Source organism: Sceloporus undulatus, chromosome 3 (assembly GCF_019175285.1).
Source record: "Sceloporus undulatus isolate JIND9_A2432 ecotype Alabama chromosome 3, SceUnd_v1.1, whole genome shotgun sequence".
NCBI lineage: Eukaryota > Metazoa > Chordata > Lepidosauria > Squamata > Phrynosomatidae > Sceloporus > Sceloporus undulatus.
In genome coordinates, this window is record NC_056524.1 from 274,593,081 (window position 1) to 274,608,447 (window position 15,367).

Sequence of the window (15,367 nt, forward strand, 5' to 3'; positions counted from 1 at the left end):
ACACAAACTCTTCCACATACAGGCAGCTTTTGGATCCAGAACTTTCTCTTTCTTCACCCTCAAGTGTGCTTCACACCGGCTGTCTCCATGTTTAGATGGATTTTCTGCAAGCAACCTTTTGCATATATAGACCACGTAGTGTAGCAACTGGTGTCTTTTAGTTCCGCGTTCATATATTTTGTAACTGTTTCCTCTCCTCCTGCCCTTCCTTTTAATAACACACACCATGTGAACTGGTGTTGTCGCTTTCTGCTTTTCTGATGTTTCGTTACCCTGCGGCTTTACTGAATACATCTACTCTCAACTGTGTGTAGCAAATCTGTAACCCAGGATACACTCCACACATTGTGATGGAGTGGAAGTAATCCTTGAACATTTATGCAGAATCATTGATTGTTGGGAAGCTTCCAGTCATTCACAATTATGGCAACCCTCCATGGAGTTTTTTTCGTGGCATGAATTGTTCAGAAGGGACTTGCCCTTGCCTTCCTCTGAGGCTGAGAGATGTGACTTGCCTAAAGTCACTCTGGGCTTTCATAATAAATTAATTCTGTCTTTACGGGCCACAAAACACTTGGATCATTCACTTAAATCCATTGCTTTGTGTTGTTATTTCTACTTATGGCAACTCTATGAAGGAGAGACTTTTGGTGCCGGCCATCACTGCCGGCTCAGTTTTACTGACAACAAGATTTAAAAACTCATTCTTACTTCTCATAAACTATCTACCAGGGATCTTTCTAGGGCCAAACAGTTTCCTGAAACGGTACAGCAGCTGTTGAATCTTTAAGGTGTGTGGGGTATCCTCTTTATCCAGGCTTTGCTATTAATTTATTTTGATGTTAGTTTTTTTCATTCTCTCCATTGATTGTTTTGATTTGGCTGTTGGGACGCGTTAATAAGAATAAAATTGTGTTAAATGCCAGTTTAAAGGCAGTGTTTATCCCTGGATTTTTCTTTTTCTTTTGTGATCCGTGGAGCCTTCATTGTAAAGAGTCCATTTAGGTTTTAAAAGCAAATGTGCAAATATTTCAGGAAGTAATCCCCTTTGTTTGGAAGAAGGGAAGCTCTGAACGCAACTCAGAGTTCCTGCAGAAGTGTAACTGAGGAGAGAGGGAGCAAAAGGTCTCCCGATAAGAACGTGTGCCTTCCCCCATTTATTGTCCTTCAATCTTCACATTTTCTAGCATTGCAAAGAATGAGACACTAAAAACCATTCACATCTAGAACGGCTTGGAACTGCCTGTCCTTTTCCTTTGGATGCCTACACAGTATTTCTAAATGCTCAACTGACATTTGCTCACAAGAAATTTGGGGATTGAAAGAAAAATCCAGGGGGGGAGCATAGAACTCTTATGGGGGGGGTGTTTTGATTTTCTGCCTGGAAACAGTGAATGATAGAGAGGTTATAAAATACTGAAAACAAGTAGATAAATTTCATTTATGCCTAATTATAATTCCACAAGCGTTCCACCTGCGCTGCAGCTCACAATGAGATCTTTACATAATACATAAACTGGGCTGTAGGAGTTAAATCAGCACATGGCTAGCATGTGAGAATGGACCGGCCTCTGTGGCCCAAAGGTACATACCTTAGCAGGTGGGCAAGCTTCTTGGAGGTGTAACCAGAGCAGGTAGGGCAAAGTGTGGAAATACCAGACGTAGAACTGATATGCAGGAGCGGCGGAAGCAAATGCCGATGAAGTTAGTGAAGAGAGCAAAGACTACCTGTGGCCTTCAGTTAAGGTAAGCTCATACCAGCAGAGGTCAGAAGACACTTTGTTAACAGTGCTGAGATGAATGCTAGGCTGGCGTCAGCCCTTCCCATTCCAACCCTAAAACCGAGAAGGCTTCAAGATGTTTGTCCCCCATCTCTGACGAAAGGATATGATTGGCTGAGTTGGCTGGGGAGGGGTCTTCCTCTCTGCCGGATCTTTCAGCAGCGACAGGATGCTTTCATCCGATCTAAAAAGGGATAGCAAAGGGAAGCAGAGCTGATTTGAGCCATAAAGAAAATGTCCTTGGGATATCTCATCAAGAAGCTCTGTTTTATTGACTGTCCCCAGCAGGAGATGTCAACCTGTACCTCAACACTGGACACTCAGGCTCAAGCTTTGTATGTGACTGTTTCCCACTTCCTCTCCAGACTCCCCAATTTGGAGTCATGAAGGAATCCCTCTCTGCTTATACTATCTAGCAGTCCTAAGGCCTTGTGCTTTCCACTGGAACTGCTCTAGTAGATGGGATTTGCACTGCAAGTTAAAGGAGATGATTGCATAAACATCGTCCTCCAACCTGGTGCCCGCCAGATGTTCTGGATTAAAAACCCCACAATTCCTGACCACTAGCCATGCTGGCTAGGCCTGATGGGAACTGCAGTTGAAAACATCTGGAGGGCACCAGCATGGAGAAATCTGCCATAAACCTGTTTCTTTCCATGTAAATTTATGACTTTTACATTATCTTCCTTAGATTATCCACATCATGTTTGTTCTTGAACCATCTGACACAGAGTGATTGAAAAGACGTCCAACACAGAGGATAGGTCCACCAATACCTTGGCTATAGGAGCCAATGAGATCTCCAGAGCAATAGTCTGAAAGCCAGAAAAAAGGTCTTGTACTCTACACCAGTGGTCCCCAAAACTGGCCTTTAAGAGAGTTGGACTGCAGCTCCCAGAAGCCACAGCCACATTGGCCAATAGTCTGGAATTCTGAGAGATGAAGTCCAACATCCCTTGAAGAACACGTATGGGGACCACTGCTCTACATGGACATTGCCTGCGCAACCATATGGAACCAAGATGCCGGACTGTATAGAAGTCTGATTGGGTTCTTCTGCATTTGTGGGGAAGGTGGGCTCTCAACCCTAGACTTTCCTGCCAACCCCAACATCCTACATACTACACTAAGCTGACTCTCAGAGGTTTACCAGACGCAGGTTTGGGCAATTTTCCCTGCCTATTGCGCATGTTAGCGTCACGAGCGTTGCGCAATAACGCGAAAGCGCGATGCTCTTCCAGATGTCATTCATCTATGGGAGCCCTTTGCGCAACGCTCCCGTAGTTTAAGCATCATTCCCTCCCCTTTTGGGCATTGCGGGTAAAGTGGAAGCCCCCATGGTCTCCCGTTATCTTGCGAAATGTGTTGCGAAATGGTTTGGGTGTGGTAGCAGCACGCGCAACGTAATGCTAAAGTTGCTGATTGCAAAGTTTCCATGATGCTGGGCTGCTTTTTGACCCCATTCCCTTCCGGTGGCTTCCCCTTTTCCCCCCCGGGGAAGAGGGGGTGGCTCTGCCTTGCATGAACAGTAAAATCCCCAGGGTCTAGGAGCCTAGAAATTTAAGGGTCCCCTTAGGGTCACTCCATTCCACCCCTTCTTCTGCTCTGCATGAACACCTAGGAGGCTAGAAATTTTAAGGGGCCCTTAAAGGTCATCCATTCCAGCTCCATTCCTCTGCACTCCTTTTGTGTGTGGTGTGTAATATATATATAACGTGTGTTCTGTTGAATATGTGTTTCTGTGTGAATATGTGCAAGATATTATGTGTTTGTGTGTTGTTTTGCCTTGATGTGGAAATGAGACACAGAAATCAAGGGGATCCTAAGAGGCATCCAGTCCACCCCCTTCTTCTGTCCCGGAGGAATAAATGTGATATAAAACGTGTGTGTTTGTTATCAGCTGTTGTGGATACTGTGATATGCAGAGATATTTATTGATATGTGGTCCTGGCATATATGTGTATATCAGTTTTGTCGCCTGTATTTAAAGAGGGGTGGGTGGGTGAATACATACATATATATATAATATATAGCGCATTTTTTGCATGGATTCTCCAAGGAATAAAGTGCCTTTTCATTGTTCCCTTTCCCTTTCATAGCTGACTTCCAGCAAAGGAGACTGTTGCAAGGGGCAAATATTATATATATTATGTGGTGGTGGTGTGGGGTGTGTGTGTGGTATTATATTCATTCATCCTCTCAGGAAAAACACAACCCCTCCCTCTGCTAAATAGGACCCTAAAGATGGGGGTCAGCTGCTGCCAGCTTCTTTCTTTCAATCAGTTTTCAAAGGCGCCACAAGATCTCCATACTGGGGACTTTCTTTTCTTTCTTGTCTTTTTAAATAACCACAAACACCAAGTTCCCAACAATATGGTCACACTAGGAGCTGTAATCCAGAGAAGGAGCTTCCCCAAATCTTCTCAATAATATTAGTCACTTGCCATGTACACAAGAGACTAACACGGCTATATCTTTGAATTGCAACAAAAAGTGAGTCTTATTTTTACCTTACCAATGTATCCTGTTTATGACCAGAAACATCAGATGAAAGACTGTTGGAGCACAACCTATTGCTGCTACGTCTAAGAAATAAAAAGAAAGTGTACAAAAGAATACAATTTAAAAACAGTACAAGAATATCCAAGTCTATAAATCTAATTCTAAGGCATTTCGGATTGCACTGCGCTGAGAGATGCAAGGCAATCCTGAGTAAATCCCATTGTAAACTGTAATCCTAGGCAAGGGACCCATCCCTCTTGACTACGAGAGGCTCTACTCTGAATAAACACCTGTATAGGATCATGTTTTAGTGCAGAACAATCTGCCTCCGCACCTATATATTTGCAGTTTTGAGTTCCCAGGTAACTGCACCTATAATGCGATTACAATCTCAAATACGCCCAACTGCAGTCTCAGGAACACATGTCTGTTATGGCTGCAGAAATAATCCGGTTTGACACCACCTTAACTGCCAAGGCTCAGTGCTATGGCATTCTGGGAATCGGAGTTTGTTGTGGCACCTCGATAGATTTTCCTAGGGACTCCATAAATCTGCCACCACTTCAACCACAGAGAACTCCATAAATCCGCAACCACACAACAACACTTTTACTATTGCAGCGGTGACAATCCTGGGAGCTGTAATCCAGAGAAGGAACTTCTCCAAGTTCAATAATATTAGTAACTTGCCATGCAGACTAATATTGTTGCTGTTGTATGCCTTGTTTCCGACTTAGGGCGGCCCTAAGGCATGGGGTTTTCTGGGCAAGTTTTTTCAGAGGGGGTTTGCCCTGGCCATCCTTCCTTGGGGGCCTTCAGACAGAGGCTGGATGGCCATCTGTCAATAGGGATGCTTTGAGTTCCTGCATGGCAGAAGAAGGGGGTTGGACTGGATCACGGCCCTTGGGGTCTCTTCCAACTCTACAGTTCTGTGATCCTCTGAGGCGGAGAATGTGTGACTTGCCCAAGGGTTTCTAACATATTATCCCCATGTTAAAGATACGGGAACTGAGTCAGTTTGGCTACATCCGCACTGCAGAAACAATACAGTTTGAACCCTCTTTAACTGCCATGGCTGCGTGCTATGGAATTCTGGGAAGTGTCGTTTGTGAAGGCACCAGAGCTCTGCGGCTTCGTCCTAAACCTAAATCAGTCTCCAGGAATGCAAACATATAAGGTCGGGTTAAAGTAGGTTTCAGTCAATGTGGCCAGATGTCCTCCATGCAAATGGTATCCTGTATTTATTTGCCAGAAGCTCAGATCTAGTTGTTTTTACCAAATACCTGTGGAGTATGTGCTTGTTGTTGCTGCTGCTGCTGCTAAACTGATTTAACCACAATGAACCAAAAACCCTAATCCTAGAACTCCTATTTGCAGCTGCTTAGTAGATGTGTTTCTGGAACTGGAAAGGCAAATGCGGGGTGTCAATGCATTGCTTAACCATGCTAAGGCCGTTTTGGAATTCCTCCTGGATCGAAGTCTGGCATGTAGGACATGTCCTGGAAAAGGAGGACATCTGGTCATCCTGGTTTCAGTCATTCTTCCTGACTAGAAAGCAAATGGTTTTTAGGTGGCGCCCAATCCACCATGGAAAAGATCGGATTGTAAAGCTGAGACATTATTGTTTCAGTACCAGTTTCGTTCCTTATCTACGCAAAAGTAAGTGGCACTAGGACTTACACCCCAGTTTAAGAGTCCAGCCATTGCCACCTTTTTATTCCTAAATCTTCTGAATGATCCCAGCTCCAAATGCCCAGAGAAATGAAAGCCTTTGGATCTCCAAGCCTGGCTGCAAGAGGAGGATAAAATTTACTCTGTTGGGAAGAAGTAACGGCGCAACCTTAGGCACAAGTCTCTACCAAATGAGGCAAGGGTTACGATCCAAACCTGGCATTTGGGATCCAACCACGTTAAAACCTGAAATAGCCAAATGTCCATAAAGCTCAAAGTTGGCTTCACTGGGACCTCCCCGAATCTGCTTGCACTGGAACCTGCGACTCCCAGCAGTGTTTTTTCTGGCAATAACAGACTTTATTGAAATCAATAAATGATGTGATCCTTTCTTTCCTCTTTTTCGCTATGTAGGCAACCAACCTGGCTTTAGACCACGAAACCCATTGGGTGACCTTGGGCAAGTCACACGCTCTCAGCCTCAGGAGAAGGCAACAACAACAAAAATCTTGCCAAGAAAACCCCACGATATTAACCCGACAATTTGTCTTAGGGGCGTCCTGAATTGGAAATGACCGACTCAACAGCGGCTTTCTTTCCCAAAGAAAGCTTGCCAGGTTGCAGTCCTTAATACGCTGGCATTAAGTCCCATGGAGTTGAATGGGATTTGCTCCGAAGCAAATAAGGACCCTGCGATCCTCTTCCACTGGACATCCACCGCCAGCTCCCTTTAGCTTTCAACGGAGCAGGACTGCTGCAGCCGAAAGCTGAAGTGAAGAAAGGCGAGAAGGTCAGAATCTTTTAGGATGGGGATTTTGGAGGTCTCTTCTGTCCAGGTCCTGCCAAGAACACCCCCCCCCCCTTTAGGGCTGAAAGGCCTGGAAGGCACCCAACAACAACCACAGCAGCAAGTACTGTATTGTGCCAGGGATGCCTGCCTTTCTTGGGGGGCTTCCATGATGCCAGCCCTGGCTCCCTACATAAAGGAGGCCCGGAGGGAGGCTGGGCGGCCACCCTGGTGCCGACCCGAGGGCCAGAGACGCCTGAGCCCCTTCTCCTCCTCCTCCTCCGCCTCCTCCCAGCTGAGACCATGAGCCACCCGCCCTGGAGCTACTCCGGCAAGGAGAAAGGTGAGCCCAACACCTGCCCTCCATTGCAGTCTCCTTCTGCCCAGGAAGACGTCCCCAAAGGTCCTCCATCCTCCAGACCTCCCCCCCCCCCCCCAAAACCCCCCCCTATTCCCCCTTTTGCCTCCAGATTCCCCTTTTTCCCTCGGCTCTTTCCTTCTCCCCCTCCCCTCTGCTAAATAGGACCCTAAAGATGGGGGGGACCCTCTCTCTCCCCCGGAAACACACAGGTCATGATGCCACCAAAGCCTCCAAAGGGCATGCGCAAGGATTTTGATGCGAAATGCTCGAAAGAAATGGAAGGCGCTGGTGTAGTAGACAGTTCCGCTATGTGTGGTTTTGCATCAAGCAAATCGCAACTTTCACGCAATTGTAGCGCTAACATAAAGTTACGGGGGAATGACGGAAAAGCAAGCAATGCGGTAGGACATCGCGCGAAACAGTCATTTCGCAATGTTTACACTTCCTTAGCACAATTGCAGGGTCCAAAACTTGAGTCTGATAAACTCCTCAGTCAAAGCAGTTACAGTGAAACACAGTCCTTTCTGGGATAGGAAGAAGCAAAGATGGATGGCTCCCCAAGGATGCAGAACACCACGAAGCAAGTCTTAAGACCAATCCCACAAATCCCAAAGGCAAACTCTATCATTAAACCACAGAGTTGGTTTAAAGTTAAAATAACTAACTAACTAATAAGTTAGTAAGCTAATAATATGTGCCAAAGTCTCATTCATCCATCTTTTCTTGCACTGAACATTGCGGTTTATCAGTACTGGAATGGCCCATGCTAACTCCATGGCTGTGTAGCCTCTCCTTCTCTTTCTGAGGCAAAGTGGAAGACCTGAATTAGAGACTTGTGCCCCTTCTGTATTTCTTTCTCTTAAGCACACACACGATCCCTCACCTGTGCCACCTGTTGAGTGCAAAGAGCCCTAGGGCGGTCAAGTGGGCAACCAGCAGCGCCAGGTGGAAGGCCCGGTGCTGGAAAACCTCTTCCGGCAAGAATCTCCAATTCACCGTCCACTTGAAGAGAAACTGGCGACCCAGGTCAAAGGAGCGGGTCAGGTACCCGATGGGATTTGCCACCAAGAAGGGCAATCCCAGAACCACCTATAAGAAAGACCAGGACTTTTAATGCAAACATGGTAATGACTGTTCAGCATCCTGAGCGGTGAGAGTGAAAGCGCTGTATGGGAAACATCATGGAGGAAACAGCCCAAGTAGACACACAGCTGAGTTCTAGATAGATAGGACTCAGCCCAAGCACAACTCAACAGAACTGGAAGGCTTTGGTTGGAGGACAGGAGTTTACATGCCATGTTTTTGCTTGCAACGTTGCCCATCTGCAAGAAATGCCTGTTCCACAACTAAGGGGAACTAGTTCAATTTCATTTCATTTTCACCAAATCTTGGCTAGAAAGCACACGGAAACATAGAAGCTGAGGTCACTATGAGAAGCTTCCCTTATGTCAAAGTTTAACTAGGAGCACTACTGATGAAAACTTACCGCCAATTCCACCCAATGCAAAATATACCAGGTTGAAGCTGGGGGGGGCCATTAGGGCAACACAAGACTGTAGGCAGACATATCAAGATCATTTCATGCGCTCTGCTGTGCATTCGTCCAGAAAAGATGTATTATTTTTAGCACTACTACCAGAGAGCAGGATGTATTGTTGCAATGCTAGGCATGCAAGCCACAAACCCATTTTGCTGCTTGAACATTATGAAAGTTGTGATGCAATGCAGCTGCAAAGAAAATGTGTGCGAGACCCTCCTTACTACATCCACCTAACATCGCCTTTCTGTCTCTGGGATCATCTGTGCTGCAACTCATCTTTTCCTTGTGCCTGTTTACGAAACCTGTTGCATTCGTTTTTGGCAAGGCTACTCTTCATTGTTTGCAGGCCTGTAACTGAACCTTTTGTGTTCACAGCAAAAAGCTTTTCTCTTGCAAAAAAAGGGGCCTTCTTCCACGCTTTGCCAAGGCAAACTGTCTTCTCCCATCCTTGCTGGGGGAACAATTTTCTTGCTCCCATCTTCATAAATCATGCTTTTGCCTCCATTTTGGACACAAAATACCAGGGAGAAATACAAATCCCCATATTTGTTTTGAGCAGATGAGTATTATTCCATGAGCAGTATGCAACTGTTACATGCGGAAAAGCTCATGCAATGATGTCCAAATGCATAAAAGCTCTTGCGTATTTGGGGGAAAGGCAGGATATATCAATCCAGTGCATTTTAAAAAGCACCAAATTGTACACTATTGATGCACATCGCTGCCTTCTGTGAAGTCACACTGTTTGTATGTCTTTCCAAATATTTCCTGGTCCAACTAAAAGTTACCTTTCTAAGATATACCCCCTTTAAAAAAATACTTTTAAAATTATTATTAAATAATAGATCAACTATCTCATCCTGGCATAAAAAGAAAGAAAAGAGAAAAATACCTCACATACATTCTTAAGATTAGCAGTTTTCTAGAAAGTGACCACATCAGATGCACAAACCACAATATACCCAGCATTTCTCATCAGAGTTTTTCTTGACAAAGTCAAAATATGGAAACTAAGTACCACATAAATTATTTAAAACATTTATTTTTAAATAACCTTTATGGTTCTGTGAGTTCCTCCAATAAAGGAAATATTCTAGATACACATACACTCCTGAATTAATGACATTCCTTTAAGATCTTTCCATAGTGAGGCAATTTCTAATCTTGCTACCGACACAAAAATATAGTAAGATCTTTATGTAAGAGTTGTTTATGGCCTTACTCTCATCTCTTACCTCCAGGCTATAATCCCTGTCACTTGAAGAACTTTCATAGGGTTAACAAGCTTGAGAGAAAGATTTGGAACCTGACATATAAAACACAACATTTGGTTCTCGATGCTGACTAAAGCTCCATTTAAATCTGTAACTTGTGAACAATGTCTAAAAACCATTCAGAGATGGTACCTTACAACTGTACATTTAAATTATGGTAACGCTGATTTGAAGGGCACATAAAGAGGTTGGCACACGTATTCAGCTTTGGTGGAAAAGCCTAGATGCAGCAAAATTTTGGTGAGATGTTTTCTCTGTAATCAGTAAAATCATGGACCAAATAGTATTTAGAGAGATCCTGTAGCACTCTTGAGACTAACTGAAAGAAAGAAGTTGCCAAAATGAGCTTTTGTGGACTTAATCCTACTTCCTCAGATACAATTGCTCAGATGTCTACTTCCTCAAATGCATCTGAGGAAATAGACTTAAGTCTAGGAAAGCTCATGCTGCCAACTTCTTTCTTTCGGTTAGTCTCAAAGGTGCTTCAAGATCTCTTTCTGTACGGATTTTACAGACAAACATGGCTGTATCTTTGAATTCATGGACCAAACAGCTCCTGTTTCACCAGCAATTTGTTTTTTATCCCTTTTTCTCAAAGATTCCTTGCAAATCTTTTTGCTGGAGATGCCATGAATTGAAGCATGGCTTATCTGATCCCAGAGCAAGTGGTCTACCTCTGAGCCGCCCTTCTCCTTACCTGCGAGACTGCACAGATGGCAAGCTTGGGAATGGCACGAAGCAGGCCAAAGCGCCACAGGAGGAGGTAAAGGAGACCTGGCGCAAAGAGCAGAATATTCATTTTCACAGACACAGCCAGGCTGGAGAAGGAGGAGGAGGAGGAGACAACAGAGGTTCATTGGTGCCTGAATAAAGACTGGTGCCCAAACGCCTTGTCTGCTACTATTGCTTTTTAACACCACACATTGGCCAAGATCCTGCGTTTGTGCATTGCTCTGCACATGTACTCCTGCATCTACCAATCACTCAGAGGCTGCCAGTCCTTGGGAGGATTCTCTCTTACCGGGGGAAGGAGAGACAATTGAAACCACAAAGAAGCAGCTGGTCTCAGCTCAGTTGTGGAGAGAAATGACTCTCAGTGGAGTGCTCCCATCTTTTCCTTCCTCCAGGAGCTGAGAGCAACCAGATCTTCAAGCCCTGAACCACCTCCCGCTTCTCCCTCTGATAAGAAGGAAAAGCAGCAGACCCTCCTGGGGTGGGAGAGCTGGTGAGAAAGGGAGGGTTTTGGACAGAGCACAAGGGCATCTGTGCCCTGTTCAAAAGGGGAGTTGCACATGTGTAAGTCTCTACCAGGATGCCAATCAAAGTGTTAAACAAAACAGAAGCAATTCTGTCTCCCAGAGTGGTTTTACAATCTGCTCTGGATAAACAAGCCTGCGTCTAGATTAAAAAACAAAGAAATGAGAAATTAGTGCTGGGGATGGGCTTAAAGAGAGACTGTGGCTGCATCAGCACAACAGAAACAATCCAGTTTGACAGCACTTTAATTCCCATAGCTCCATGCTATGGAATCCTGGGAAGTGTAGTTTGTTGTGGCACCAGAACTCTCTGACAGAGAAGGCTAAATGTCTCACAAAAGCACAGTTCCCAGAATTCCCTAGCATTGAGCCAAGGAAGTTAAAGCAGTCCCAAACTGGATTATTTCTGCAGTGTATTTTTGACAGGAGACAGCAAAGTAAGATGAACTGGTGAGTTTAGATCTGGAATGGTTGTGCCAAGGAAATGGGTCCTAAGGGAGGATTTCAAGGGAGTGAGGGAGAAAGCCTTTTTAACAGAGTATGTTAGACAGAGGTGCAAACAAGCTGAGGATTTGTTGTTGTTCGGGGCCTTCAACTCATTTTTGACTTATGGCGAAACTAAAGCAAACCTATCATGGGGTTTCCTTGGCAAGATTTGTTGAGAGCAGGTATGCTATTGCTTTCCTGAGGCTGAGAGAGTCTGATTTACACAAGGTCACCTAGTGGGTTTTCTTGGCCAAGCCATGGCACTCAAACTACTATGCCATGCTGGCTCAATAAGGGGTACTTACCAATGCATGATATGACCCTAATAGAATAAATATATATAAATAAAGATGGTGCCAGGACTCTTTATGACAAGTCTTAGCTGTATAACTTTACACAAACATAGCTACATAGTAGAAGCACTATGGAACCCGCCTAGTGTATTATGAAGGTGTGTTTTAAAACATTGGCAAGCATAGCCCAATGTGCATCTTGGTCTTTTGATGCACATGGGCAGTTTTTAGTGGGTGTCCTGATGCCCAAATGGTCACTTCACTGCCTCCCTTAGATAACTAATGTCATGGTCACCTGTTGCTGAATATGGATGTTGCAAAATTCCTCAGTTCTATTTCCCACAGAAGTACACCTGCTTATGCACACCTAAATCCCATGCCCAGTTCCAGCTGACAATTACGATGATGATGATGATGATGATGATGTTAATAATACCTGAAGCAGAAGCATCCCCAGGACCATTGCTCCTCCAGGAAGAGGTTGACCGCCAGAAAGAGGATTGCCATGGCAACCGGGTCGTTGAAAAGGCGCAGGACAAAGATGGAGTGGATGCGGTAGGAGGCGCAGCACATGAAAAAGAAAACGTAGGGAGGGACCTGCCACAGAGGTGCCAAAGGATAAATCTCACATCGCCTATTAGTGCAGTCACAATGGCAAATGTCTCAACTAGTTTACAAGTGGGTACTTGTAACAACATTTATCACCCCTGTTTCTTGCTGCTATGGAAGGGGCAGCACTATGGCCCCTCTCAAAGGTGGTGGGCAGCTGTGCCAGTGAAGGATCCCAGTCTGTTCAGCCACTGCAAATGCAACTCTGCCCATCTTTAATGGACACAGTTCTAGCAGAAAATGCAAACATGGTCCTGTATAACCATGAACTTCTTGTTTCCCTTACCTCCACCCCCAAAATGCTAGGTCCTGGTATGAGAGATGAACTGAAAATGTGTAGCCACAACCTCCTTTCAAATATACAAAAGTGGAGCCATAGAAACCGTAAGAATGAATGCACTGGGGATTAGATAAATGTCTGAATAACACCTACATTTGCAGAATCAAATTAGATTGGCTCTTCCTTAAGATAAAGGCCTGTTCTTTTGTTCTTTTTAAAATTATTATTAATGTGTAACATGACACATACACTGAAGGCTCTCTACAGAACACAGCAGGATCTCAGCAATGCCAGTTCCTAGAATTCCTGCCCCTCCATTCCCATGCAAGGCCTTTAGCTTTGTGGCTTCCAGGTTACACAAGTTGCATGTGGGACGAATGTGCTGGCACTGAGTTTCTTATCTGCAATGTGAAAAGGAATCTTAAGCCCTTCTGTGCCATTTGTAGCAGCTACTGACCTTATCGGTTCGGTTGTAGATGCGGAAGACTAGCAACAGTGTAGTGAGGTAAAGGGCAGCAAAGAGGTACTGGGCCAGGCGGATGTTGGTGCCGCGATCCGTAACGTAATACAGGCCCAGGAAAATGTAAACAAAGCCAGCAGGGTACCTGCAGAAAGAGAGGGAAAGGATGAGAACCAAAGGTGAAGTGGAATCATAGAGCTGGAAGGGATCCCAAGGGTCCAACCCCATTCTGCCCTGCAGGAATACACAATCCAAGCACTTCTGAGAGATGGCGATCCAGCCACTGTTTCAAAATCTCCAAAGAAGGAGACTCTACCACCATTTGAGGCAGCAGCGTCTTCCACTGTCCATAGTCCAGCATGAGATGGAGCCAACCAAGCTCTCCCATGCCCACGAAGCCACTGGTACTTACACAAGGGGCCCCGTGTCTCCCTTCAGTTGCATATAATCCAGGGTCCCATTGACAACACCCTCCACTTCGTCCATGTAGGCTTTCCAGTCAATCTCTGTATCTATGGGAAAGCACAGGAAAAGAGGAATATACGCTTAGTTTGGCTGAGGATTGAGCTTAACAGGAGAGCTCTAACATCATCTGACATAACAACAAACCACACAAAGGTGTGTTTGGTGATTGCTCTTTTTCTTGACATCTTGCTAATACCTGATTCTAACGTTTGGAAGGCTTTCAGTTTATGGGAGGACAGTTGAAGGACATTTCTCTGATGCTTCTAATTTATGATTTTTAGTGAAAAACGTTACTGGAGACCTTGAGCCCAGAAACCCAGACGCTCTCGGACTCAAAGGCAATGGCAAACCGTCTCTGAGGAATGTCAAGCCAAAGGTTTTCACGGCCGGCATCCATAGTTTTGGGTGGGTTTTTCGGGCTGTGAGGCCGTGTTCTAGAAGACTCACACATCTAGAAAACATTGGAGAATACCTCTCTGAGGAAACTTGCCCAGAAAACCCTGAGATAGGATAGCCTTTGGGTTGCCATAAATTGGAAACAACTTCAAGGTGCACAGCAACAACAAGGCAGAAGGCAAAATGAAAAGAGAGATGGATAGACCTGGGCAGAGCGGTTGAGGATGGAGGGGCTGCTTGGAGGTATCTCCTTCATGGGATCACCGTGAGTCAAAGCTGACTCGAAATCCTGACCCTTGCTTCCCCATTTCCCTCGGAGTGTAGTAGAGTCTCCCTCCTTGGAGGTCTTTAAACAGAGGCTGGATGGCCATCTGTCAAAATGGGGGTGCTTTGATTGAGATTTCCTGCATGACAGAATGAAGTTGCACTGGATGGCCCTTCTTGGGGTCTCTTCCAACTCTTTGATTCTATCATCTGGGACCCTCCACACAAGATGCCCATAAGAAACCATTTTCCATTTGAGGAGAAAGGTGGGCTAGAGGCATAACAAGCAAACAACCAGACCTTAGAAACACTGGCCTTCTCTGCAGATTTCATGGGGGTAGAGTTTATGGTAGGAGGTTAGCTACCCCAAACCGTTTCCCATCCCAAATAATCTGGATACCCATGGCAGCAATCCCTCCAGGTTGAAAATGCTGCTGCTGAATGCCAGGTCAGTGAATGGCAAGACGGCTGCCAACCAGGACTTGTTCCTAGATGGACAAGCTGACCTGGCCTGTGTCACAGAGACCAGATTGGAGGGGGTTAGTCTCTCGCAGCCGTGCCTTAGGCTCTCCATACACTGGAAACGGGTTGAAGGCACACAGACACAGGGCCATGGCAAGTCACACTCTCTCAGCCTCAGAGGATGGCAATGGCGATCCTGCTCTGGACAAGAAAACCAGAACATACCGGAGCAAATGACAGTGCTTTCCCATAGGGAAACATTGGGCATCCCTTGCCATAGGGAAGCATGGGAGAATACTTCCTTATAGAGAAACAATGCAGAATCCTTGTCCATAGAGAAACACTGGGACTTCCTTTCCCATAGAGAATCATAGGGCAATATTTGCCCATAGGGAACCCCTGGGACTTCCTTTCCCATAGAGAAGCATAGGGGAATAGTTGCCCATAGGGAACCCCTGGGACTTCCCTTCCCATAGAGAA

General features: G+C 45.3%; 1 protein-coding gene and 1 pseudogene across 1 annotated transcript in view; both read right to left on the bottom strand.

The window, feature by feature from the left end:
- The window catches only part of LOC121926010, a 7,995-nt pseudogene extending 6,167 nt beyond the window's left edge, over positions 1-1,828 (bottom strand).
- Positions 1,829-1,835: 7 nt separating this feature from the next.
- Positions 1,836-15,367, bottom strand: part of LOC121926011 (dol-P-Man:Man(5)GlcNAc(2)-PP-Dol alpha-1,3-mannosyltransferase-like) — a 36,467-nt gene continuing 22,935 nt past the window's right edge. Inside the window, exons 2-7 of the mRNA XM_042458566.1 lie at positions 13,713-13,812; positions 13,298-13,445; positions 12,388-12,548; positions 10,614-10,734; positions 7,986-8,191; positions 1,836-1,965 (exon numbers count right to left, since the gene is read on the bottom strand). Coding sequence (XP_042314500.1) covers positions 1,836-1,965; positions 7,986-8,191; positions 10,614-10,734; positions 12,388-12,548; positions 13,298-13,445; positions 13,713-13,812 — 866 coding nt within the window. The remainder of the gene's footprint in view (positions 1,966-7,985; positions 8,192-10,613; positions 10,735-12,387; positions 12,549-13,297; positions 13,446-13,712; positions 13,813-15,367) is intronic.